Source organism: Protopterus annectens, chromosome 8.part0 (assembly GCF_019279795.1).
Source record: "Protopterus annectens isolate FY-2018-M chromosome 8.part0, PAN1.0, whole genome shotgun sequence".
Taxonomy (NCBI): Eukaryota; Metazoa; Chordata; order Ceratodontiformes; family Protopteridae; genus Protopterus; species Protopterus annectens.
This window is the reverse complement of record NC_056741.1, coordinates 1,963,667,230-1,963,693,022: the sequence shown is the minus strand read 5'-3', so window position 1 is coordinate 1,963,693,022 and position 25,793 is coordinate 1,963,667,230. Positions and strand designations below refer to the sequence as shown.

Sequence of the window (25,793 nt, the reverse complement as noted above, 5' to 3'; positions counted from 1 at the left end):
GAGGAAATTGCAATGGTACCTCAAGAACATTTGGTGTCAGCATGCACACAACCTGGATATGATGATTCCTCTGCTTCCATGTCTGCAGACAGAGTTTCTATGGTGGGCAACAGCCTGTCTACAAAACCAAGGCATGCCTTTTCACCCACCTCCTGCAACTCAAGTTCTTACCACAGATGCATCGGACTATGCCTGGGGAGCACACCTGGATGGCAGATGCATACAGGGACATTGGAATGCCCGGCAGAGGCACCTGCGCATTAATCTAAAGGAGTTGATAGCAGTTCAGCAGACCTTACTAGCTTTCAAGCATCTTCTTTCTCTAGGGACCCTGCTCGTCAGGACAGACAGCACCACGGCCATGTGGTACATCAACAAGCAGAAAGGGACTCATTTTTACCCCTTATGCTGGCAGAGCATTAATCTTTGGTCCAAAGCAGCATCCCTGGGCCTGCATCTCCTAGCTCAATTTCTTCCAGGAAGGCTCAGTGATTTGGCAGACCAGTTGAGCAGGTAAACCCTGGATCCTCACAAGTGGCAGTTGAACAGAGCAGTCTTTTACAGCATCATTCAGCGTTTGGGCACACCGCAGGTGGATCTTTTCTCATCCCCAGACAACCATCTTCTACCTCCTTTTTTTTGCACCAGACAGCATCACAGCAGAGTTTGGAGAGAGTGGATGCTCTGTCCTCCCCTTGGACGCTGCTGTCAGTTTATGCCTTCCTTCCTCTTCCCAGAGTATTACTGAAGATCAGGGATGAACAACCAAGGACTATTCTCATAGCTCCGGACCTGTCCAGACAGCATTGGTATCTGCTGATTTGCAGTCTGTCCCATCTTCCTCCTTGGCATCTTCCTCTGAAGCCAGATCTTTTGGTTCAGGAAGGGGGAAACATTCCACATCCTCATCTTCAGTCTCTACATTTGGCAGCATGGCTCATTGTACGACTCCTCCCTTTTCTTCTCTTTCCCAGCAGGTGGTTGACGTGCTGAGGGAGGCCAGGAGGTCTAGCACTAGGAAGACCTACGCTGGCAAATGGGAAAGATTTTCTCATTGGATGCAGGCTAGAGGGGAATCTTCTCAGCCTACCCTTCCTCTGATCTTGGAATACTTGGTTGATTTGCTTCAGGGTGGTCTTCCTTTTTTTTCTATCAAGGTCCATGCTTCAGCCATTTCTGCTCATTTTCTTTTGAACAACCCATTTTCTCTTATCCCCTGATAGAAATGTTCCTCAGAGGTGCTTGCAACTTAAAACCTCCCAGAAGGGCACCTACTCCAGCCTGGGATCTTAAATTTGTTCTAGAGAAACTCACTCTTCCTCCTTTTGAGCCAGCTGCCACTGCAGATTTAAAGTTTCTCTCATGGAAGACTGCCTTCCTCTTGGCTATAACTACATCAAGGAGGGTTTCGGAGCTGCAAGTTTTGGCTGTAGAGCCCTTTCTTATTTTCCATGCAGACTGTCTCTCTAAGAACCAACCCCTCCTTTATGCCTAAGGTGGTTTCTAGCCTGACTCTTAATCAGTCCATACACCTTTCTACCTTCTTTCCTAATCCTCGGAATAGAGGTGAAAGGATCCTACATTCTCTTGATGTGCACAGACAGCTCAGGTTTTACCTGGACAGGACTAAGTACCTTCGGAAATCAGCACATTTATTGGTCTGTTTTGCCCCTGGAGCCCAGGGCAAGGCTATTTCTAAGCAATCCATTTCTAAATGGATTGCATATTGTATCTCTTTTTGTTACTCCTTTCATGGCAAGGTTCCTCCTCAAGGGGTTAGGACTCATTCAACTAGAGCAGCTTCCACTTCTGTAGCCTTTTTAAGGGGTGTCCCTACCAAAGACATTTTGGAGGCTGCCACATTGTCTTCTGTTCACACTTTCACAAAGCATTAAAATTTGCCTTTGTTTTCTAGAGCCAGGGCAGGGTTTGCCACTGCTGTTCTGCAGGGCATTATCTCCAGTTCTTGATTCTGTTGGTTCCTCCTCCCTTTTCTCTGGGCTTTGGTAATCAACCCATTGGTTAGGACGGCAACAGTGAAACACGATGAACATAGTGCAGTTGTGTACATTTACCATAAATGTAGATGGTAGAGTGTATTCACTGTTGCAGTCCTGGTTTCCCTCCCTCCTTCCCCCTTTTTTGGTCCTCTGCTGTTCTCTTTTCCTAAGGTACAGACTAAATTTGGTATTTGCCAAAATTGCTTTTGGTTTAAGACTTGTTTTCTGGGGGCTTCTGACTGTTATGGCAAGAAAGACTGAGGAAGTGATGTCGGCTGCCTCCCTTTGTATCTGACGTCCTGACATCCTTTATAACTGACGACAGCCGACGTCATATTTACTTACCTTTGGTATTCTGGCCGATCGAGGGCTACCGGGAGCTGGATAAACCCATTGGTTAGGACTGCAACAGTGAATACACTCGAACATCTACATTTATGGTAAGTGTACACAACTGTACTTTTTAGCTTCTTTGTGTGTTAAGATAAGTTCAGAAATTTTAACTCCCATGATTTTACATTCTTGTCTTTTAGCAACCCTTAGTACAAGTGGCATCTTGGTGTATGGGAGAGTATGGAGAATTGCTCGTATCAGGACAATGTGAAGAGGATGAACCTATTCAGGTAACTGATACTTTCATAATTGATGCTATTAGTGTTCCAAGGAAAGCCAGTAATGTAGTGAATAGGCTTTCTTAATTACACACTCCTTTTAATAGTGGTGGTAGCCACAGGCAGAAAAGTTTGGGCTTAAGACTTTTTTGGAAAGTGATGGGATGTCATTGAATTGTAAGAGAAAAAAAAGATTTGACAGAGCTATTGGTGAGGAGCTGCTTTACTTGCGGTATTCCGATTCAAAATGTGAGGTAATTTAATCTATAGGCATCTTAAGCAAGCTGCAGAATACGTACCTTTATGAACTTAACTATGACTCCCTAGCTGCACCTCCAGAAATGCCTAAATAAGTAACTGGGTGGAAGACCAGCAGCTTTGTCATTTCACCCATGTAATTTGTTGTCTTGTATACTGGTAATGTAGAAGCTTGAGTAGGTCCCCAACTGATTAGACTGAATTACTTTATAATTATTGGAGGGCTGAATGTAGTGTAATCTCTGTGGCCAGGCTTATGTATTGGAGTCCAGAACATCTGTCTTCCTAATGCGTAGTAAAGCATTTATGGATTTGGACTTGAACAAGAGGGTATTTTCCTTTGTTTCATTGAGACTTAAATCTTTCAACTCTGCCTCTTCTCTCTATGTTCCATTACTTTCAGGTGACTCAGAAAATAAAACGTTCATCCCTCCCTTATTTTGTAATCAAGGGAAACTGAAGACCCTTATGCCTAGCTGCCCAACAGGTGTTGGTAGCTCCTGCTGTAATTGTGAGTGTGCTGTTGCTGGGACTATGGCAGCAGACTCACTGATAAGCTTGAGAATAGCTTCATGTTGAAACTTCCCTTTTTATGTATACACATAAAAACAGTATACATAAACATCACATAAATCTCATATGGAGTACTACAGTGCATTCTTTCCTATTTTTCTGTCAATCCAACCTTCTTTCTAATACATTGAGATCACCCCATAACATGAGATCACGTAATCTAGGAATGTTCATCATATTGATCACTGCTGCTGTAGCCTGAGCTATATGGGTTATATCCTACCAAGGATGTAACCATCCCTGGCAAAGTAACTGCTGCCGTTAGTAACATGGTTGGCCCCTTTTTTTCTGTCAAAAAGAAACCAAAAAAACAAGTATGTGTCTACTCATTCTCGAATTCCTTTGGATAGGAGTAGTTTACTAGGTCTGGTCCAGTGTTTAAATTCATGCTGTTGATCCTTTTTGTAAAGTAGGATGTTCTTCGTGTTTCACTGTTGCAGTCATTACAATTGGGTTATCCTGCTGGCAGGCTACCCTCAGTCGGCCTGAATTCCAAAGTCTAGGTCCGGCGTCGGTTGCTGTCGCCTCCTCCCTGACGTCAGTGCGCCAGGGGTAGAAAAAGATGCAGCTGATGCCATTTTCCCCAGTCGTTCTTGCCATGCGGTGCCTGAAGCAAAAGCAGTTCGCAAGTGCCGGTCGGCCGACTCCTGAGATTTCCGTGTTCGAATTTCAGATCCGAAGTCTTCACTAAAAGATAAGTACCCCGTTGGGGAAACTTTTTTCTTGCTCCAGACTGATGTCAGAAAAAGTTAATAATTGTATTTCTTGTGGGAAGCAAATGCCTCATAAGGACTTTCATTCTTATTGTATTCCTTGCCTGGGCCCTGACCACAACATTGCTAGTTGTCGGTTTTGTGTTAGATTTAACCAACGCACTTTTAAGCATCAATACGATTTTGCATTTCACTATTTTGGCAGAAGATTTAACTATACAATGTCGTCGGATAGCCATCTGACTTCCAGAATTCACAAGAAACGCAAAGAAAAGGACAGACATCCGAGGTCCAAAACCGACGCCGAGGCTTCTTCTCAGCCAGTCGCCGGTTCTCAGTGAGGCACCTTCGCAGCCCCTGACGACCGCTACTTTAGACTCACAGGCCGCTACCGACACCCATGTGGACTCCACCAGGCCGCTAGAAGCTGAAAGTATTGGACCTTCGGAAACTATTCCCTCAGATGGGTCCAGAGCCGCTGAGCAGGCATCGGCTTCTGAGGGTGTTTTCAGACCTACTCAATTATATGTTAAAACGACTTCAGCTTCAAAGGCAAAGACTAAAGCACCTTTAACTCATTCAGTCCAGAGCAGCTCAGGAAAAGCTGCCTGCTGAATTCCACCATAGGAACAACAGAGCAGCCTGAGCTCATTTTCAGAAAATCCATTTGAAATACTATACAGAAAACAAATGCTCATAACTCTTTAACTATAAGAGCTACACTAAAAGTTTAAACGCGAAAGTTGTTCAGCAGACACTGACCTTTCCAACAGTGTAAATATTGATAGTGCATATCAAAGTCATAATGAAATATTTGGCAAGGAATGCTGATATTGTGCAATTTTTTAAATTTTTTGGAAAAGCAAAGCACAATATCTTGGTCTATGTACCATGCAGACCCATACAATTTGAATTTAATTTGTTAGTATGAATGTCAGCTTTAAAATGATACTTTAACCATAACTGTGTGACACTCCTTTCATGAGATATTCACAGAAATATGATTAGTATATTATTTCTCATAATTGATAAATAAACAAAGCATAATATCTCATCACCTGTAACAGACAGAGCCTACATATCAGTGTAGAAGTTGTGCATCTGAATGTCAGCTTCAAAATGACGCATCATTTGTGTGATTACCATGCTCCTCAAAGATATGGGCATAATAATGAGAAGTATTGTAAATGTATAATTTTCATATTTGTACAAGACTAAACAAACTGTAATATCTGTACGTGTGTACAGTGCCTAGACACAGTTCTTTTACCATGTTGTAAGGAGTAACACTGTCTTCAAAATGATGCATTACTTCACACAATGTGGTGCTCCCTTGCAAAGTTATTTACCAAAATATGAAAAAAATCATAATTTCCATAACCTAAGTCAGAAACAAACTTTTATATCTGCCTATGAGTACAACATACAGGTACCATTCTTTTACCATGTTAGAACTATAAATAATCTTTTCAAAATGAGGTATTACTTAGCACATTCAGATGCTCCCTTGCAAAGTTATTTACCAAAATATGAAAAAAATTATAATTTCCATAACCATAAGTCTCAAACCAACTTTGATATCTGCACATGTGTCAAACATACTGGCACAATTCTTTTACCATATTAGAACCAGCAATACTGTCTTCAAAATGAGATATTACTCGGCACATTCAGATGCTCCCTTGCAAAGTTATTTACCAAAATATGAAAACAAATCATAATTTCCATAACCATAAGTCTCAAACAAACTTTGATTTCTGCACATGTGTCAAACATACTGGCACAATTCTTTTACCATATTAGAACCAGCAATACTGTCTTCAAAATGAGATATTACTTGGCACATTCAGATGCTCCCTTGCAAAGTTATTTACCAAAATATGAAAACAATCATAATTTCCATAACCTAAGTCAGAAACAAACTCTGTTATCTGCCTATGAGTACAGCATACAGGTACCATTCTTTTACCATGTTAGAACTATAAATAATCTTTTCAAAATGAGGTATTACTTAGCACATTCATATGCTCCCTTGCAAAGTTATTTACCAAAATATGAAAAAAATTATAATTTCCATAGCCATAAGTCTCAAACAAACTTTGATATCTGCACATGTGTCAAACATACTGGCACAATTATTTTACCATATTAGAACCAGCAATACTGTCTTCAAAATGAGATATTACTTGGCACATTCAGATGCTCCCTTGCAAAGTTATTTACCAAAATAAGAAAAATCATAATTTCCATAACCATAAGTCTCAAACAAACTTTGATTTCTGCACATGTGTCAAACATACTGGCACAATTCTTTTACCATATTAGAACCAGCAATACTGTCTTCAAAATGAGATATTACTTGGCACATTCAGATGCTCCCTTGCAAAGTTATTTACCAAAATATGAAAAAAAATCATAATTTCCATAACAGTTATTTGCCAAGCTCAGAGAAATAAATTTTACATAACACATTTCATAATAGTGTTTTACTTACTGGTCCAGCTTGGTCATGGGTGTTTTCCATTCTTCTCACAATCATGCAGGGCTCTCCTCACGCCATTGTGGAGGTTGGTCAAGAAGAATGCAATGCCCTCCTCAGTTAGGTGAATGCCATCCCTTCTGAACCAGTGAACATCTTCCCTTCCAGTCTTACCTTATCTGAAATAAAGCATGGGTGGACACTGACAAGGGTGCACAGCCAGGGCACATGTAAAGAGAAAAAGCAGGGTAAGGACCGCCGCTCCACTAATATGCCAAGGACAGGCATGGGGCTCCAGACGCTGGTTATCTGTAGTGTCCCATAGCTGTGCCGGCTGCCCACTCAGACTGCTGATACCACTATGGTCTCATGACCTCCTTCAGTGGCAGCAGTCTGCCTTACCTCTGCCTGTTCTCTTTACATGTGCCCATTCAGCAATGGACCTAAGGGATGAGGGACTGAAGTAACTCACTAATTGCTGTCCTGACCTACCGGAAGGGCGGGAGACTGAGGGGAGAGCTACATCAAGGCAACATGTCAAAAGACCAAGACTGACCCAGGCTGTGTCTTTTTGCATGTTTTGCAGTACATCACAGTGGCACACCCAAGCCCATGCTTACCGAGGACAGCAGCACTATGGGACTGTGCTGTAGAGTCTCCAGGTTCCCAAGTGCGATCCCGGTGGATCACAAGATCCATGCTGGCTGGGTATGCCCCCTGTGATGCACCCAGCAACACAATATTCGGTGATGGGACAGCGTAAGGTTTTGGCTGCTCCTTTCCAGTGACTCCCAGAACAGCAGAAGACAGTCTTACCTTATCTGAAATAAAGCATGGGTGGACACTGACAAGGGTGCACAGCCAGGGCACATGTAAAGAGAAAAAGCAGGGTAAGGACCGCGCTCCACTAATATGCCAAGGACAGGCATGGGGCTCCAGACGCTGGTTATCTGTAGTGTCCCATAGCTGTGCCGGCTGCCCACTCAGACTGCTGATACCACTATGGTCTCATGACCTCCTTCAGTGGCAGCAGTCTGCCTTACCTCTGCCTGTTCTCTTTACATGTGCCCATTCAGCAATGGACCTAAGGGATGAGGGACTGAAGTAACTCACTAATTGCTGTCCTGACCTACCGGAAGGGCGGGAGACTGAGGGAGAGCTACATCAAGGCAACATGTCAAAAGACCAAGACTGACCCAGGCTGTGTCTTTTGCATGTTTTGCAGTACATCACAGTGGCACACCCAAGCCCATGCTTACCGAGGACAGCAGCACTATGGGACTGTGCTGTAGAGTCTCCAGGTTCCCAAGTGCGATCCCGGTGGATCACAAGATCCATGCTGGCTGGGTATGCCCCCTGTGATGCACCCAGCAACACAATATTCGGTGATGGGACAGCGTAAGGTTTTTGGCTGCTCCCTTTCCAGTGACTCCCAGAACAACAGAAGACAGTCTTAGCTTATCTGAAATAAAGCATGGGTGGACACTGACAAGGGTGCACAGCCAGGGCACATGTAAAGAGAAAAAGCAGGGTAAGGACCACCGCTCCACTAATATGCCAAGGACAGGCATGGGGCTCCAGACGCTGGTTATCTGTAGTGTCCCATAGCTGTGCCGGCTGCCCACTCACACTGCTGATACCACTATGGTCTCATGACCTCTTTCAGTGGCAGCAGTCTGCCTTACCTCTGCCTTTTCTCTTTACATGTGCCCATTCAGCAATGGACCTAAGGGATGAGGGACTGAAGTAACTGGTCACAACTTTGATGTATAGTGTGATCTGCACATCTTACTGCTGTCAGCAGTCTGCTAGACTCTTATGGCCATGGTACTCACCAAAGCATTCCATGCATAGGTTAATCTTGCAGGTCGGGCATCCCCATGATGGTTCAGCACGTTTCCCTTGATGGCACAGTTTTTGCATCGTGCCTTCCGCCATTTCACTGGAAAGTGTGAGCCTTCTTCAAATCGTGTCATGGGCTCTGGGATGGTAATCTCTATGCATCTTTTCCTCTTCTTGTAGGTGGTCAGGAGGTGCATGCCTAGGTGTCTTCTAAACTGTAACTGGCTTGCCGCAATAAAACGGCCAGAACGTGAAAGCTGCCGGTGGCTAGCACTCTCACGAAATAAAATGTACGCATTCACTATGGCCACATCCCATAGGAACCAGAACAAGTACAGCCACCATTTCCTTGCCTTTCGAGCAGTTGGATACTGCGTCCTGAGCTGATCTGCTCGGTCCACCCCATTCATATACGTATTGTACATGTTTACAACTGGTGGACATGGCACTGCAGCTTTTGTTCCATCGTGCTGTCTCCTGCGAATACTGGAGACTGCCAAGGTTGGGTTACTATTGGTTGACAGCAGAAATACTGGGTTGCTATCCTTCCATTCAGTGGCAAGCAATGGTCCACTCTGCAGCTGCTTGTAGAACCCTCGAGGCGCTTTACCAATGGCTTGTCGGTTGAATGTTACAGGCCATCCGGACCTATTGGTGCGCATGGTTCCACAGCAGTACAGACCGTCCTGCAGCAGTTGCTGTGCCAGAGGGACAGATGAGAAGAAGTTGTCAAAGTAAATGTGATGCTTCTTTCCAATCAGCCCCCGTGTTAGGTCGACCACAACTCTGTGTGCCAGTCCAACATCTGTGGTCTGCTCTGCCTTTCCAGTGTATACCTGGAATTCATGCACATAACCATTATGTGAGTCAGCTAGCACCCATACCTTAATGCCATACCTCTCCGGCTTGCCAGGCATAAACTGTCTAAATGTCAGACGTCCACGGAAGCCGACCATGGCTTCATCTACTGCCACCTCACGATGCACATTATACTGTGTCCTACATGCATGAAGTACGGCATCCAGTATTGGCCGTACATGATGGAGCTTGTCATGACCCACAGAGCCCTGTGGTCGTCTGAGGTTTTTGTCATTGCAGTGAAAATACTGCTGAATTTTTTCAAACCTCTCCCGGGTCATGTACTCTGCTATTGGGAAATGACCATACAGATGGTGCGTTTCCCAGTACTGCCTGTATTTTGGAACATGTACAATAGACATGTATATTCTGACACCTAGAAATGTGCGTATGTCTCCAGGACAAACTGGACTCCACCGCTTATCAACCTTGCCTGCTGCAGCCTGCCTCTGTGCAGCATAGCGGTTAGTTTCATCAGCAATAAGCGAATACAGTTCCTCTGGGAACATCAAATTGAGGAAGTCCACCTCTGTGCTGTCCGAGTCCAGGTTGGTGACTGGGCCGACTGGACACACAAAATCATCGATGTGAACTGGTGTTAGGCGTTTCTCCCATGATAAGTTTCGTGGTGGGCATGATCGCCGTGCCTTTTTCATTAGCCTCCCAGACTTTTGAATGCAAGGTACCCTGTGATCAGTGACATTACCCACTGGTTTGTACTGACTACTGAGTGGAGTACTCGCACAAATTCCATATTGCGGCACACTCAGATCCTTGCTTGACAAGCAGCTACTCGGCTCAGATCCAGTGGACTTTCTCCATCTGAATAAACCTGCTGTAGACTACGCCTGAACTCATGTATAGTAGGAAGCATATCCGCTTCCTCTTCAGTACTAGGCCTGGCTTGGGACTGCAAAGGTCTGTCACTGGCCACGTCCGTGCGTAACTCAGATAGAGGCAATTCATCCTCTGTGTCAAAATCTGATTCAAGTTGCTGACCACTATTGTGTGTGCCATCATACCTTAACTGGGCTAGTGGCATGTCATCCTCACTGTCGTGGTCAGTTACATCAAGAGTAGTGAGCTCGGGGTTAGAGGGTAGGGGTCTGTCAGGAATCGCTGGGACAGGGGCATCTTTATCAGCAGTAATAGCCTTCTCGCAGACGTGCCAGTGGAATATGATCATCGGCATCATAATCGTCATCCTCACTCTGGTTTGGCTTACGCTGTGCATCAAGATCCAATTCCATTTCGGACCCACTGGTATTACTGTCTGAATCAGTATCCTCGCCCACGTAAACGGCGGTTACCTTCTTAACAGATGGCATCTTCACTGAGGGGTGCGATGTCGGGTGAATGCAAAGCTGAAAAACAGAATTGTATACAATATAATGTTACTCACCTGCACAGAGGCAGCTGAAAAGCAACACATGCAGTATGTAGTGCTAGTTTGACACATTCAACTGTTTCATTATATGTGGTTCAGTTACATTAATTCACAAAGATATGAACTACATTAATAAAATGGATACTTATATCTGTATGTTATAAGTGAAAATACAGATATATATATATATATATGTCTGTGTATATATAGAGTATATATTACATATATATATATATATATATATATATATATATATAGATTATATATATATATATATATATATATATATATATATACACACACACACACACACACACACACACACACACACATATAGATAGATATATATATATAAAATAAGGGGTTTCAGAGACTAGGTATTTGAAGAATGGAGGGGGTGGCTTGCAATGACTAGAAGCAGAGAAAAAAAACACAATCTGGCTTGTGCATTCATCAATGTGATAATGAGTTGTACTTATGTGAATAACAGTGACAGCTCCTGATAGTTTTACCTGAAAAGTGATAATGACTCAGTGCTATATTGTAAATGACTTATTGCTAAGGTGATAATGACCTGCCTTTCATTACTGGAAAGGTATGCATGCTCTGACACAGGTGATAATTGATGCACATCACCTGTTGAGTAGGTAATCATCTCCTTCTGCAGCTGTTATGTAAGACAGTAATTCAGTAAAATAGTATAACAATTAGCCCTTCCTCCCACACAAGTTGCACACATTACTGAAAAAGGCCAGAAAATTTCACAAAATATAACATAGCTCCATGCAGGTAGTAGTCAGCAAGTAATAACATGGGTAACTTCTAGGCAAAACTAAATCATTCAGAATATCTGGAGCAATTGTAGTAAATAAGTGTAGTAAAGAAAAGGCACTGGTGTAGATTCAGGAGTTATACCATTATGGGCAGATTCCAAAAGCAAAAAAATAATGCTTTCATTCTATCTCGCTGCGTACATTTCTTGAGACAACATAAAGAAAGAGATATCAGGTACCTTGAAGGAATGCAGAAGAAAGCTACCAGATAAGTGCTGTAGAATGGAAGTGAAGGGATATGGTCAAAGACTATAGGAACTACAGATCTTCTTATATGAAACACAAGGAGGCAGGGCTGGAAGACTTGATACTAGTGCACAGAATCATGGAAAGTGAAAAGTTCCCTGACAGAATCGAACTCCCCTACAGCAGCTTACAGAGACTAAATAAATACTGTAGATAGAGCAAGCTATATGAAAGAACTAATCCAACAAAATCATTCAGTGTGTACAGCAAAGTCTCAAACAATCTTAACAGTATCCCCAGAAAAGCAAGCCATCACAAAAGTCTATTTGGAATAATTGACCAAGAGAATTTACAAATTGACAAACTGAAAGAGTCTCTAACTTGGTATTATGACCAATAAAGGCACTTTAAATTAATCTAATGCCAAACACCAAACATTATTACAACCAACAAATGCCCAAAATGAAAAAAATATATACAATTTCTATTATGTTAACTAAATATAAAGTAGACAATGAAGGCCATGTATAAAAGCATTTCAAGATCCTATAACACCATATCACCAGTAATCAAATTATTAATTAATGAACAATGTGCGGAAGTATTATTATAAGCAAGCAAAAAGTGATTACAACAGACCAGTACAATGACCGCCATACAAAGCACTGCAACTACAAGTAAACCACCAACAGGTTATTACAGAACAAGCGCAACAGATCACAGCAAGTTTGAAAACACTCCTATTCTACAAGATTCCCTAGAGGTCTATTATGGGCATAATAATGAAAAGAAACACTAATAATGTCCTGGTTAATTATACTGCATGCTCCCAACTGCCTCACTTATCACTTATTACAAAACAGCATTAAAGATTCGATGAAATTGATAGCATTAAAGATTCATAATACAAAACCAATGATACTAATGCATACATCTCACTTTCTTAGTGTGATTAATCTGGACACATTCTGCTGTTATCAACTTACAAAATTGATAAGACTAACAGGTTTTACATTAGCATACATTTTCTGAAGGGCCTGAAGTCTGGCCTGAAGCAAAAAAATTAAGAAGATTTTACCACTCACCAATCAGTTGTATCCACGTCCCTTGCACAAAATACACCTCAATATATGGCACTTGATTTTCTTCAAGATGATAACCACAGAATATGGAAATTCAGCTACATAGGAAAATAAAAGAAGAAAACAATAGGTTCTGTCGCCTCCACAAATTATTACCATAAACACAACAAGAAAATCCTGGTACTCACTATTACCACCAACGCTCCTACTACCCACCAGGCAAAAAAAAAAAAAAACATGCCAACAATTGAAAACCTCAATGTCTAACAGCCTTGAAAACTTATAAAATAACAGTGAACAGGTGGCAAAATGACTGTCTTGAAACCTTAACAGTCGCTATCCACCAACAATGCAGCCTCACACACAAACTACTATAAAAAGATTTCTATCCCAACTGCCTAAATGTGTCCAAAAGCACACAGTGAGTAACATGAGCATGATATGGACTACAAAATGAGGTAATAATTGGCACACTGACATGATCCCTTGCAAAGTTATTTACCAAAATATGAAAAAAATTCATAATTTCCATATCCTACTTCCAAACAAACTTTGATTTCTGCATATGTGTCCAACATACAGGCACAATTCTTTTACCATGTCGGAACCAGCAATAGTCTTCAAATGATGTTTTACTTGGCACATTCAGATGCTCCCTTGCAAACTTATTTACCAAAATATGAAAAAAAAATCATAATTTCCATACAGGCACAATTCTTTTACCATGTCGGAACCAGCAATAGTCTTCAAATGATGTTTTACTTGGCACATTCAGATGCTCCCTTGCAAACTTATTTACCAAAATATGAAAAAATCATAATTTCCATACAGGCACAATTCTTTTACCATGTCGGAACCAGCAATAGTCTTCAAATGATGTTTTACTTGGCACATTCAGATGCTCCCTTGCAAACTTATTTACCAAAATATGAAAAAAAATTCATAATTTCCATACAGGCACAATTCTTTTACCATGTCGGAACCAGCAATAGTCTTCAAATGATGTATTACTTGGCACATTCAGATGCTCCCTTGCAAACTTATTTACCAAAATATGAAAAAAAAATCATAATTTCCATTACCTAAGTCCGAAACAAACTTTGATATCTGCACATGTGTCAAACATACTGGCACAATTCTTTTACCATGTCGGAACCAGCAATAGTCTTCAAATGATGTTTTACTTGGCACATTCAGATGCTCCCTTGCAAACTTATTTACCAAAATATGAAAAAAAAATCATAATTTCCATACAGGCACAATTCTTTTACCATGTCGGAACCAGCAATAGTCTTCAAATGATGTTTTACTTGGCACATTCAGATGCTCCCTTGCAAACTTATTTACCAAAATATGAAAAAAAAATCATAATTTCCATTACCTAACACATGTGTCAAACATACTGGCACAATTCTTTTACCATGTCGGAACCAGCAATAGTCTTCAAATGATGTTTTACTTGGCACATTCAGATGCTCCCTTGCAAACTTATTTACCAAAATATGAAAAAAAAATCATAATTTCCATACAGGCACAATTCTTTTACCAGCAATAGTCTTCAAATGATGTTTTACTTGGCACATTCAGATGCTCCCTTGCAAACTTATTTACCAAAATATGAAAAATGGCACAATTCTTTTACCATGTCGGAACCAGCAATAGTCTTCAAATGATGTTTTACTTGGCACATTCAGATGCTCCCTTGCAAACTTATTTACCAAAATATGAAAAAAAAATCATAATTTCCATACAGGCACAATTCTTTTACCATGTCGGAACCAGCAATAGTCTTCAAATGATGTTTTACTTGGCACATTCAGATGCTCCCTTGCAAACTTATTTACCAAAATATGAAAAAAAATTCATAATTTCCATACAGGCACAATTCTTTTACCATGTCGGAACCAGCAGTAGTCTTCAAATGATGTTTTACTTGGCACATTCAGATGCTCCCTTGCAAACTTATTTACCAAAATATGAAAAAAAATTCATAATTTCCATACAGGCACAATTCTTTTACCATGTCGGAACCAGCAATAGTCTTCAAATGATGTATTACTTGGCACATTCAGATGCTCCCTTGCAAACTTATTTACCAAAATATGAAAAAAAAATCATAATTTCCATTACCTAAGTCCGAAACAAACTTTGATATCTGCACATGTGTCAAACATACTGGCACAATTCTTTTACCATGTCGGAACCAGCAATAGTCTTCAAATGATGTTTTACTTGGCACATTCAGATGCTCCCTTGCAAACTTATTTACCGTAATGGGGCAGCAAATCACCAAGCCAAAATAAGGATTTCAATCATTTTACAAGCAGTACACCCAGACACTCAGACAGAAAAAGGAGGAAAACTGTTGTAAATGATCAAAGGCGACTACTGCCCAAGCTAACAACAGCAAGCTACAACCAAAAAATGGATAGCCACTGGGGAGATAATGAAACAAACAATATCAAAGGAATCCTATGCAGGTAAACTTGAAGCTGAAATCCGAAAAAAGAGAAGAGATTTCTTTTCCTTTTTAGCTTAAGGCCCAAATGACCAACACATAGGTCACCTCCACAAACAGAAGACCATAAACCGAAGGATAAAACAGGACCAAAAAAAAAAAAGAGGCACCACTGAAGAAGCTGCAGGACGTCTACCATCTCAAGATGTCCCACCTCCTTTCAATGACTTCATACTGAGAAAGAGACATGAATAAAGCTCCCATTCAGAGGGGAAATTATAAAGATACTAAAAGAGGACCATTTAACCAAGTCATCCAGATCCTCTAGGAAGGTGTCAGAGGGATACTTCCAATCACTACCTCAAGCAACAGGAGCAGTCTCCACTGCATGATTTGTGAAAGTGTCCAAGTCTGCCCCTCAGCTCTATTATGGAGGACTTGGTGGAAAGGGAAGAAGAAAAAAAATGCAGAAGAGGGAGCAATCAATGGTGCCAGTCTTTCCTATGAGAAACCCTAGCAGCTGGCTCTCTCAGCAGGGAACCAGAAATCCTCTCAACTCTACAACCCAATGACCCCCAAAAGGCTGGGTCAAATTCAGAGAGCTAGAGATCGAACACCTTTAAGGACCACTTACATTTTGGGACCAGACAGCAGCTGTAAGGTCCCAGACATGTATTTAGGGGGTTTGTAGGCACATACCATCTCCTGAAAGTCTAAAAACCACAATGGCAAGAAGAGTCTGACCCTCTACCCTGAAAGTTGTCAAGCAAGAACTGTAAAATGTGTCCCAAAAACTCCATTCATAACCAAGGGCTCATCCAGCCAAAAAATGCCCAGACTGTTCACCAGGGAGATCATCAGTCATGGCCCATGCTGCAGTCATACTGCCATGCCTGCCACCTTGGCAAGAGACATCTTCAGTGGACATCAGACACAATCTAATGTGAAGTGACACAAGAATGGCATCTCTCAGATCAGAAGAGGTACTTATTGACCCCACGCTCAGGCAGGATCAGAGTACAGTTTACAAGGTCTTCAACAGGACAGACTGCAACCTGGACATATGATATGCACAAGTGATAGCCCTTATATCAATTATGGTAAAAGGGACACTTTCATGCCAAATCTGTCCCCTCTTGGGCTACTGTGATTCCCAAATGGATAAGAAGGGAATATGGCCTAAGGGGACAATATATAGGCCCTACTGAGACCAGCTGGAAATCATCCTAGGAATGATTGGATTAAACTTCACTCCAAACAGGGGTGGGGAGGGGAACAACCTGTTAAGGATTGCTTTAGCAGCATGATGGTACTTTCAGGCATCTAATGTGGCAACAAAGATGGACTCCATATAATGGCATCCTGGAAACCTGGTGATGGGTCTGAAGAACTGCAAGGCCTTTTTAAGGAAACCTTCATCCAAAGAGGAATGACTGAAGCCTTGGGACTCAAACTGCATCTTCAGGAAAAATAAGGAGGGAAGGGAGCCTCGGACCCTTCATGTAGTCCAAATCTAAAATCTGCCTAGGCTCATAGAAAAGCCACTCAGTGAAAAATGTATGCAAGCAAGGAATCATGTGCTAATGTGTGTGTGCCAAAGGAGGAAGCATTTTACTGGGACTAAAGCTGGCATCACATCAAAATTTCTAAGGGTGACATCTCATACCCATAACCCTATCTCTTGACAGAGGAACAAGTCCCCCACTTTCCCATGCCTTAATAAGAGGCTCTGGCATGACATGACCTGTGATTCATTCACCAGTGCTCTAGACCAACCCAGAGATTCAGCTAAATTGAAGGAGGAGGTCTTGGAAGAAGAAGCTTCAAATGCCAGTACCTCTGATCTGAGACCAAATTTCAAGAGGTGTTGCTCTCTACAACCAGGCTTGGCAGTAGGGGATAAAACCAACCATGTCATGGAAAGGGAGGGCCTACACACTCCTTGATGAATGATCAGAGTGGTACATACAGGGACACCTGTCCCATGCCTGGATTCCACCACAAAACTAATGGTCAGAACAGGATTTTATCTTGCCAGTTGATAAAATTCCTCCCAAAAATATGCAACCCTACTTCTCAGGCAGCAAGGAGGGCATTCTCATAGATTCTGTAAAAATCTTCCTTTCACATTCTTCAGAGTTTAGAAACCCCTGGCAATGAAAATTAATACAAAAGGCATGTGAATGTAAAATCTTTTAAAGGCAACAGCAAGGGTCAGGTTTTGAACTGTGCAAGTAGAAAAACAAAACTGGCAGGTTTGGGGATGAACTATTAGTGCTGTAATGGTGCACATCACTAGGATTTGTATTTCTCTATACCTAACACAACAGTGCTCTCTTCACAGCATGCTTTCAATTACAACTTGCCTCCCAGAAGACCGTGGTCACCTCTGCCCAAGTGTAAAATTCTTTACGGAAGGACACTAATCAGCAACAGGACCCACGTAACATCACGGAGATCCATACCAAAATTACAGATAAAATCTTTACACCTTGCCTCCCAGAAGACCGTGGTCATCTCTGCCCAAGTGTAAAACACCTTTACTGAAGGACACTAATCAGCAACAGGACCCTCGTGACAACAGTGGGAGACCCCTGTTGCCAAGGTCCATAGCACTTGTAAAATACACTTGGATGCATATAGTAGCTGCGCAAGGCATTTCAGCCCCACGGATCTTGAAGACGCGTAACATTTAGTTACCTAAAAGCATAATTTTAAGTTTTTGTAGTAGTTACTGTCTAATTGGTCTAATTGCAGTACAGACTTCTCAGCTGGTGTTACAAATATTACTATGGTGCTAGGGTAACAGATATATTTTTCTATAATAGTCAAGATCTTACTAAAGTACTGCATTTCTAAAACAGATGGTGCTTATAACATAATACACAGCTCTATACTCACCTCTGACATTCCAGAGATACAGTATATCACTGCTTATGCTACAGCTACTAGATACTCTAGTTTCCAATAACACGTGTAAACAGGGTGCTTACAGCAAAACGGATAGCTCTATTTTCACCTCCAAGACACTGTAACATATGAATTACATCTTGTTTTATGCTAAGGCTACTAAATAAGCTATATTTTACTAGACTTACACTAGCTAAACTACACCACTAACGTCTACTAAATCCGCCACATTTTACAAGACTTAAACTACCTTTCGGACATTACAGCGTAGAGTTCCTAGGATATAGGACTGTTTCTGACCTGTTTTGGTGCGGTTAACAATTTATTGCACTGAATGTATTTGAATTAAAAAAAACACATTTCCTGCTGTATTAATCTGCTGTAACTATTAACGCAGTACAGAGTTCATTTACAACCCTTATATTTTCTGTGATAACATTTTTACAGATTACTATATAATTAATGTTGTTACTGCTTCTTGTCTTATATACAGTATATATTTAATAAAATATCATCTACCTAAACTACCGGCTTATCCTAACATGATGGAACTAATCCTCTGGGCTGTGGCCGACTCAGGATCGGTGCACTACAATAGTTACCAACCTTAGAGAGAATAATCTATTAGTAGTAGTATCTGCAACGTGATGAATGTTACCGTTACATTACAATTCACTATTAAAACCATTTATAAATACCATTTATAAAAATGCAACAATAGTCAAAATGTTGGTTTGCAGCACCAGAACAAATGCTTAACAAAAACTACGCAGCCAGATGGAAGTAGCTCAAGATTAAGTACTTGCTTGCCTGTAAACTTTGGAATGGATTACTGTTAGCAACACGGACATTTGTCATGTGTTTTCTTTGGAAGTCTTGCACACGTGCACAAGTTCGACCATGGCGCTGGTCGCATAACAGCAGTTACAACTATGCCGCTTTATTATTTTGCAGAAAGCCGCTGAATTCCTATAACGTGATCTTGGGTAAATCGGTTCAGTAATATCACAATTGCTGCATTACTCTCTCTACTGTTCATGCCTGACAACAGCCACTAAACTGTATGTTTTTCTTTCTAATTCTTAGCTTCAAATGCATAGTTTTATTTTAGAAATATTTCTTAGGTGTCCTCAAACAGTCAAGTTAAAAAGAGGTAGCTGAATCAACAGAAGACAGTATATCGTCGGCACCAGCAGTGATGATATGCGTGCAGTAGAGTGTCTGTTCCATTTTCTGGACATTATGTGTGATAATTCTCCATATATTTAGATATCTTCTGGTGAGCAAAATAACACTGCACATAAACTGCATAGGCATGTACTAGTACTTATGCGGGAGTCAGAGCTGCATAAACAATGCAGTAGACCTGTTCTGAACTTTAGTGCCACATCTGATTTTGCAGGTGTTTCTCATCAAAATTAAAAACTGTGGATGCTATTTTGTGATGATCTTTTACATAAGAACCCCATGTTCTGGGACATAACCTTAAATGTGTATGCATACATACATAGCTTATGTGTGATATACCTTCTAAAACACAAACTGCAAGTTTCATTTGGGGACGTAAACATTTTTAATATTCCCTCCTGCTTTGAAATATAAGTTGCATGTTGCTTTGGGGAGACTTGTGAATCTACTTTATAGTAAAATAACCTGGAAATGCAAATATTTAATGATGTAGCAAAGTACACAGAACTGTTTCACTGTGTGAATAAAGTTATATTGAGCCAGCTATATCCAGTATTGTAAAGACACCGTTCTAATACTCTGCCTAGAAATTTAAACTAATTTCAGAAACCATGCTCGTCCGTTTGCATAAGGGGGTTGTTCGGAAAAAGAGTCTCCACCTGAGTAGCCATTTCCAATGCACACAAGACTTTCTAACGGATGATCACCCAAACAGAAAGGTTACCGCACTGCCTTTCAGGCTGTGGTGCAAATGATTAGTGTTTTAGAACATTACACTAAAGCATATAAATGAAAATACAGTAAACTTACCGGAAGACACAAAAAAAAAAGCCAAGCTGACCGGGAACCGACAGTACTGCGAGCCGAGAAAATCTACGAATACTAGTAAGAAAAAAAAGAGGATCCAGCGGCAGGTGAAATCTCCAAATCTTTGGAAAAATAAAAGAAATACCTGCTGCTGGACCCGCTTTTATTGACAGAAGACAAAAGAAATTTGGTTTGGGGGTGGAGGTGTTATGCAAGTGGTGGCTTGGATTGCAAGAATCCGATTGGCTGCCACCACTTGCTTTACGAACATTTTTCAAACACAATTTTCTTTAAAATCTTCAATGTTACCTTAATGTAATAACAAGCTGAATCGTAACTACAGAAGGTAAATTACACATTCTGTTACAATTTCAGCTTGTATTACATTAAGGTGAACTACAAATCTGGAGTCTCGCTTGTGGAAGGGACTCGGAGCTAATGGCTTGCAATTTGTATGTTCTCATGGCGCGCTCGGTGTTGACCGGACAGGCGCCATGAGAAGGTACTCGGGGCTAATGAGTTAAAGACAAAGAAACAAGTACAACAGCCTCATGGACAGGCCTCCATGCCTAAAAAACAGATGCTCAAAATGGCTGAAGACCTAATTACTTTGATCAGGGGTTCCCATCCCCCTCCTGATAAGAGGCCTAGGCAAGAGACAGAATATCTTCAGATCAGGTTTCCATTTCATCTGATTCCTCTTCTGATCAGGAATACTCTCTTCCTCCCTATGAGGATTCTGATGCTGAAGAATCTATCCCTTCAGCCTCTCCTCCTGAGGATTATTCTTTTGGGGAAACTTTACATACCATGAGGGAGCATTTCCTCTGGGAGAGCCAAGATTATTCAGAATCTAAGAAAAGGCTCAGAGATTTCCTTTTACTACCACAACACAGGCCCCTAACTATTCCACCTGTGTTAGACATTGTAGATGTATTTTCAGAGTCCACTCTGACCCCTTACCTCCAGCTCCTGTTAAGCCGGACAGGTACTACAGGGTTCCTGACTCTCATAAATTCCTTTTCAAAAACCCTGCTGCTGACCCCGAAACCATCTCTCAGGGTCCCAAAGGGGTCAAGGCATCCACTGCAAAAAACCCTACTCCCTCTGACAGGGATTCTAGGGCACTGGACAGATGGGGAAAAAAGATTTACACTTCTGCTACCTTGGCTATAAGGGCTTTAAATTGTCAGTTTCATATGCTCAAATATCAGCAATATATTACGTCACTGCTTAAGCAGAAAATGTTGATAAATTCTGAATGTGCAGAAAACAAAGAAATGCAGCAGTTATTGCATGCAGCTGAACAAGTTGGAAAGCATACTTTGCAATGTGATTTTGATTCTCTGGAGGCCTCCTGCAGGGCCGCAGTTACGGGTTCTGTCATTAGGAGGCATGCTTGGTTAAAGGAACAAAATCTACCTGATCATGTTAAAGCAAAATTATTAGATGCTCCATTACAGCATGATTCTTTGTTTGGTGTTAAAGCAGAAGAGGTGTTAAAGAAAATGGAGGACAAAGCTAAATCTATGCAAACAGTTAAGGATCTCTTACAGGTACAGCCACCAAGATTTAACAGACACTGGCCTACAAAGAATTGGTCCTTTTCAGTGTCAGACAGGCCACAAAGGGGCAGATACAGACGCCCTAGAGGCAGATCCCAGCCCCAGGCTTCGTACAGGTCTAAACAATGGGGTGCTTCTACCTCCAAAACTGGAGAAGACAAATCACAGCCATACAGGAAACAGTCCCAATGACTTCCCCCTGCCTGCGCCAAGCACTTAACGTCTGGCAGCACCTTTAGGGGGAAAACTAGCACTTTTTTCTCAAAACTGGCACATAATAACCCAGGACAAATGGGTCTTGAACATAGTGTCACAAGGCTACAAGTTTTACTTCCATACCCTGCCAAGGGCAAACGGTTGGCCAGACCTGCCAAAACATCAATGGGTAGAGGCACAAAAACAAGCATCATCCCTCATGGATATGAGGGCTATTCAGCAAGTACCAGAGCAAGAGCAGGGACCAAGGATTCTATTCAAGACCGTTCTTGGTACCCAGAAAGGACAAAGCCTGGAGATCAATACTGGACTTATCTATTCTAAACACATATCTGGATATTCCAAAATTCAAAATGTTGACTCTACAGCAGCTTCTGCCCATGTTGGGCAAGAAGGCTTGGCTTGTGACTTTAGATCTAAAAGAGGCATACCTGCATGTCCCAATCAGACAAACATGCAGAAGATACCTCAGATTCAAAGCTGGCTCAATGCACTACCAATTCTCTGCACTGCCCTTTGGCTTATCTACTTCGCCCAGGGTCTTCACAAAGTGCCTGGCACCAGTAATTGCATACTGCAGACAAAGAGGAATACAAATATATCCTTACTTTAGGACGACTGCCTCATTCAAGCGGAGAACAAGGACATTCTACTACATCATCTAGCATTTGTAAAGAGATTACTACCATGCCTAGGGTACACAGTGAACGAACAGAAATCAAAACTAGTACCCTCTCAAGAGATAATATTCCTGGGTGCAAGCTTAAATACAACTGCCCAGATGGCTTATCTCACACCAGACAAACAAAGGCAACTGACTACCTATTTCAAACTGTTGTCAACAAAGGCCCAGTTATCTGCAAGAAAAATTCTGCAGGCTTTGGGCTTCATGGCATCCTGCATTCTACTAATTCTATATGCAAGACTGCATATGAGGAAACTTCAATGGTACCTAAGAAGTGTTTGGACCCAACTTTGCCACAGCCTGGAAACAAGTTACTCTCATTCCCTGCCTACAACAGGAGTTTCAGTGGTGGGCAAAGGCCTGTCACCAGAACAAGGGACAGCCATTCACTCTACCCACAGCCACACAGACTTTAACAACGGATGCATCGGATTATGCTTGAGGAGCCCACATGGCAGGAAGATGTATTCAAGGCACATGGTCCGCAAACCAAATGCATCTGCATATCAATCGAAAAGAGATGCTAGCTGTTCAAAATGCCCTGACAGCCTTCAAGGACCGACTTCATTCTGGGACAACTACTGATAGACAGAGACAATACCACTGTCATGTGGTATATAAACAAGCAGGGAGGCACTTATTCTTACCCCCTTTGCAGACTAGCCATGACTTTGTGGGACACAGCATTGACTTACCAAGTACATCTGCAGGCACAATTCCTGCCAGGAAAGATAAATACTCTGGCAGATGAACTAAGCAGAAACCTCATGGATCCCCTCGAATGGAAATTGGATCCGCAAGACTTCAGCATGGTAACAGAGAAATGGGGATGCCAAGACATAGATCTATTTGCCTCACCTCATAACTGCCAACTAAAGAGATTCTGCACAAGGACTTATCACAGACAAGCATGGAAAGTGGATGCCCTATCTTTCAGCTGGAAAAACTTAACAGTATATGCCTTTCGTCCTCTGCCTCTCCTCCCCAGGGTACTCCTAAAGGTCAGACAGGAGAAGCCAAAAATGATACTGATTGCCCCTGACTGGCCACGCCAGTACTGGTATCCAATCCTAAGGAACTTGTCTCAATGCCCAGCCTGGTCCTTACCTCAAGTGCCTCATCTGCTGTCCCAGCAGAACAATCAGATCCTGCACAGCCAACTCAAGACCTTAAATCTGGAAGCATGGCAGATAATGTAGTCATACAAAACACATCTCTCACTAAAGCGGTGATGGATGTCATTTTGGAGGCCAGGAGGCCTAGTACTAGAAAATCCTATGCTGGAAAATGGAAGAGATTCTGTGCTTGGAACCAGGCACAAGGAATTGACACAGCTTTACCAAATATTCCTCAGATTTTGCAATACTTGACTGAGATGCTGGACAAAGGCCTATCTTTTTCATCTATAAAAATTCATGCCTCTGCCATTTTGGCTCATTACAATACAGAGCCACCAATCTTTTCTCATCTTTATTTAAGGCAGTACCTCAGAGGGGCCAAAAACTTATGGCCTCCAGGGAGATCACCAATACCTGCATGGGACCTCAATTAAGTTTTGGAAAAACTCACCCTGCCTCCTTTTGAGCCAGCTGCTACAGCTGATATAAAGTTTTTATCTTGGAAAACAGCTCTGCTCCTAACAATAACTTCTGCAAGACTAGTCTCAGAGCTACAGGCACTCATGGCTGTGGAACTTTTTATCATTTTTTATCCAGAAAGGGTTTCTCTGAGGACAAACCCAACTTTTATGCCTAAGGTATTGTCCAGTGTGGCCCTTAACCAAACTATTCATCTGGCTACCATTTATCCAAACCCACAGAATAAGGGGGAGAGAATTCTGCATTCTTTGGACATACACAGACAGCTATGCTTCTATTTGAGCAGAACCAAAGCTTTCAGAAAGACAGAGCAATTACTAGTGGCATATGCTGCAGGATCACAAGGAAAGGCGATCTCAAAGCAGACTATTTCAAAGTGGATAGGCCACTGTATTCATTTCTGCTATTCACAACATGGCAAGCCAGTACCTAAGGGCATTAGGCCACATTCAACCAGAGCAGCAGCCACTTCAGCCTTCCTCAGGGGAGTACCAACCAAAGACATTTTAGAGGCTGCTACTTGGAGTTCAGTGCACACCTTCACAAAGCACTATCACTTACCACTCTACTCTAAATCCAGGGCAGGCTTTGCCACTGCAGTTCTGCAGGGCCTAATAGCTGCTCCTAATGCTGTTTAGCTCCAGCCTCCCAACCTTAGCTTTGGGATTCAACCCAATTGTAATGACTGCAACAGTGAAACACGAAGAACGTAGTACAGTTGTGTACACTTACCATAAATGTAGATGTTCGAGTGTATTCACTGTTGCAGTCAAGGATGTTCATAGTGTTTCACTGTTGCAGTGATTACACTTGGGGTTATCCTGCTGGCAGGCTACCCGCAGTCGGCCTGAATTCCAAAGTGTTGGTCCGGCATTGGTTGCTGTCGCCTCTTCCCTGACGTCAGTGCGCCAGGGGTATAAAAGATGCAGCCAATGCCATTTTCTTCAGTTTTTCTTGCCGCGCGGTGCCTGAAGCAAAAGCAGTTTGCAAGTGCTGGTCGGCCGACTCCTGAGATGTTCACATTTGAATTTCAGATCCGAAGTCTTCATTAAAGTTAAGTACCCCATTGGGGAAACTTTTTTCTTGCTCCAGACCAATGTCAGAAAAAGTTAACAATTGTATTTCTTGTGGGAAGCAAATACCTCATAAGGACTTTCATTCTTACTGCATTCCTTGTCTAGGCCCTGACCACAACGTTGCTAGTTGTCCCATCCCACTCCTGATAAGAGGCCTAGGCAAGAGAGAGAATATGAATCTTCAGATCAGGTTTCCATTTCCTCTGACTCCTCTTCTGAGCAGAAATACTCTCTTTCTCCCTATGAGGATTCTGATGCTGAAGAATCTATTCCTTCAGCCTCTCCTCCAGAGGATTTATCTTTTGGGGAAACCCTGCATACCATGAGGGAGCACTTCCACTGGGAGAGCCAAGACCACTCAGAATCAAAGAAAAGGCTTAGAGATTTTCTTTTACTACCTCAGCACAAGGCCGCTTGCTATTCCCCCTGTGTTAGACATTGTAGATGATATATTTTCAGAGTCCGTCC

At 41.9% G+C, this 25,793-nt stretch overlaps 1 protein-coding gene across 1 annotated transcript in view; it reads left to right on the top strand.

Moving 5' to 3' along the window:
• The window catches only part of AP1G1 (adaptor related protein complex 1 subunit gamma 1), a 4,036,072-nt gene that overhangs the window by 2,938,706 nt on the left and 1,071,573 nt on the right, over window positions 1-25,793 (top strand). Inside the window, exon 20 of the mRNA XM_044079548.1 lies at window positions 2,534-2,623. Within this exon, the coding sequence (XP_043935483.1) occupies window positions 2,534-2,623 (90 nt within the window). The remainder of the gene's footprint in view (window positions 1-2,533; window positions 2,624-25,793) is intronic.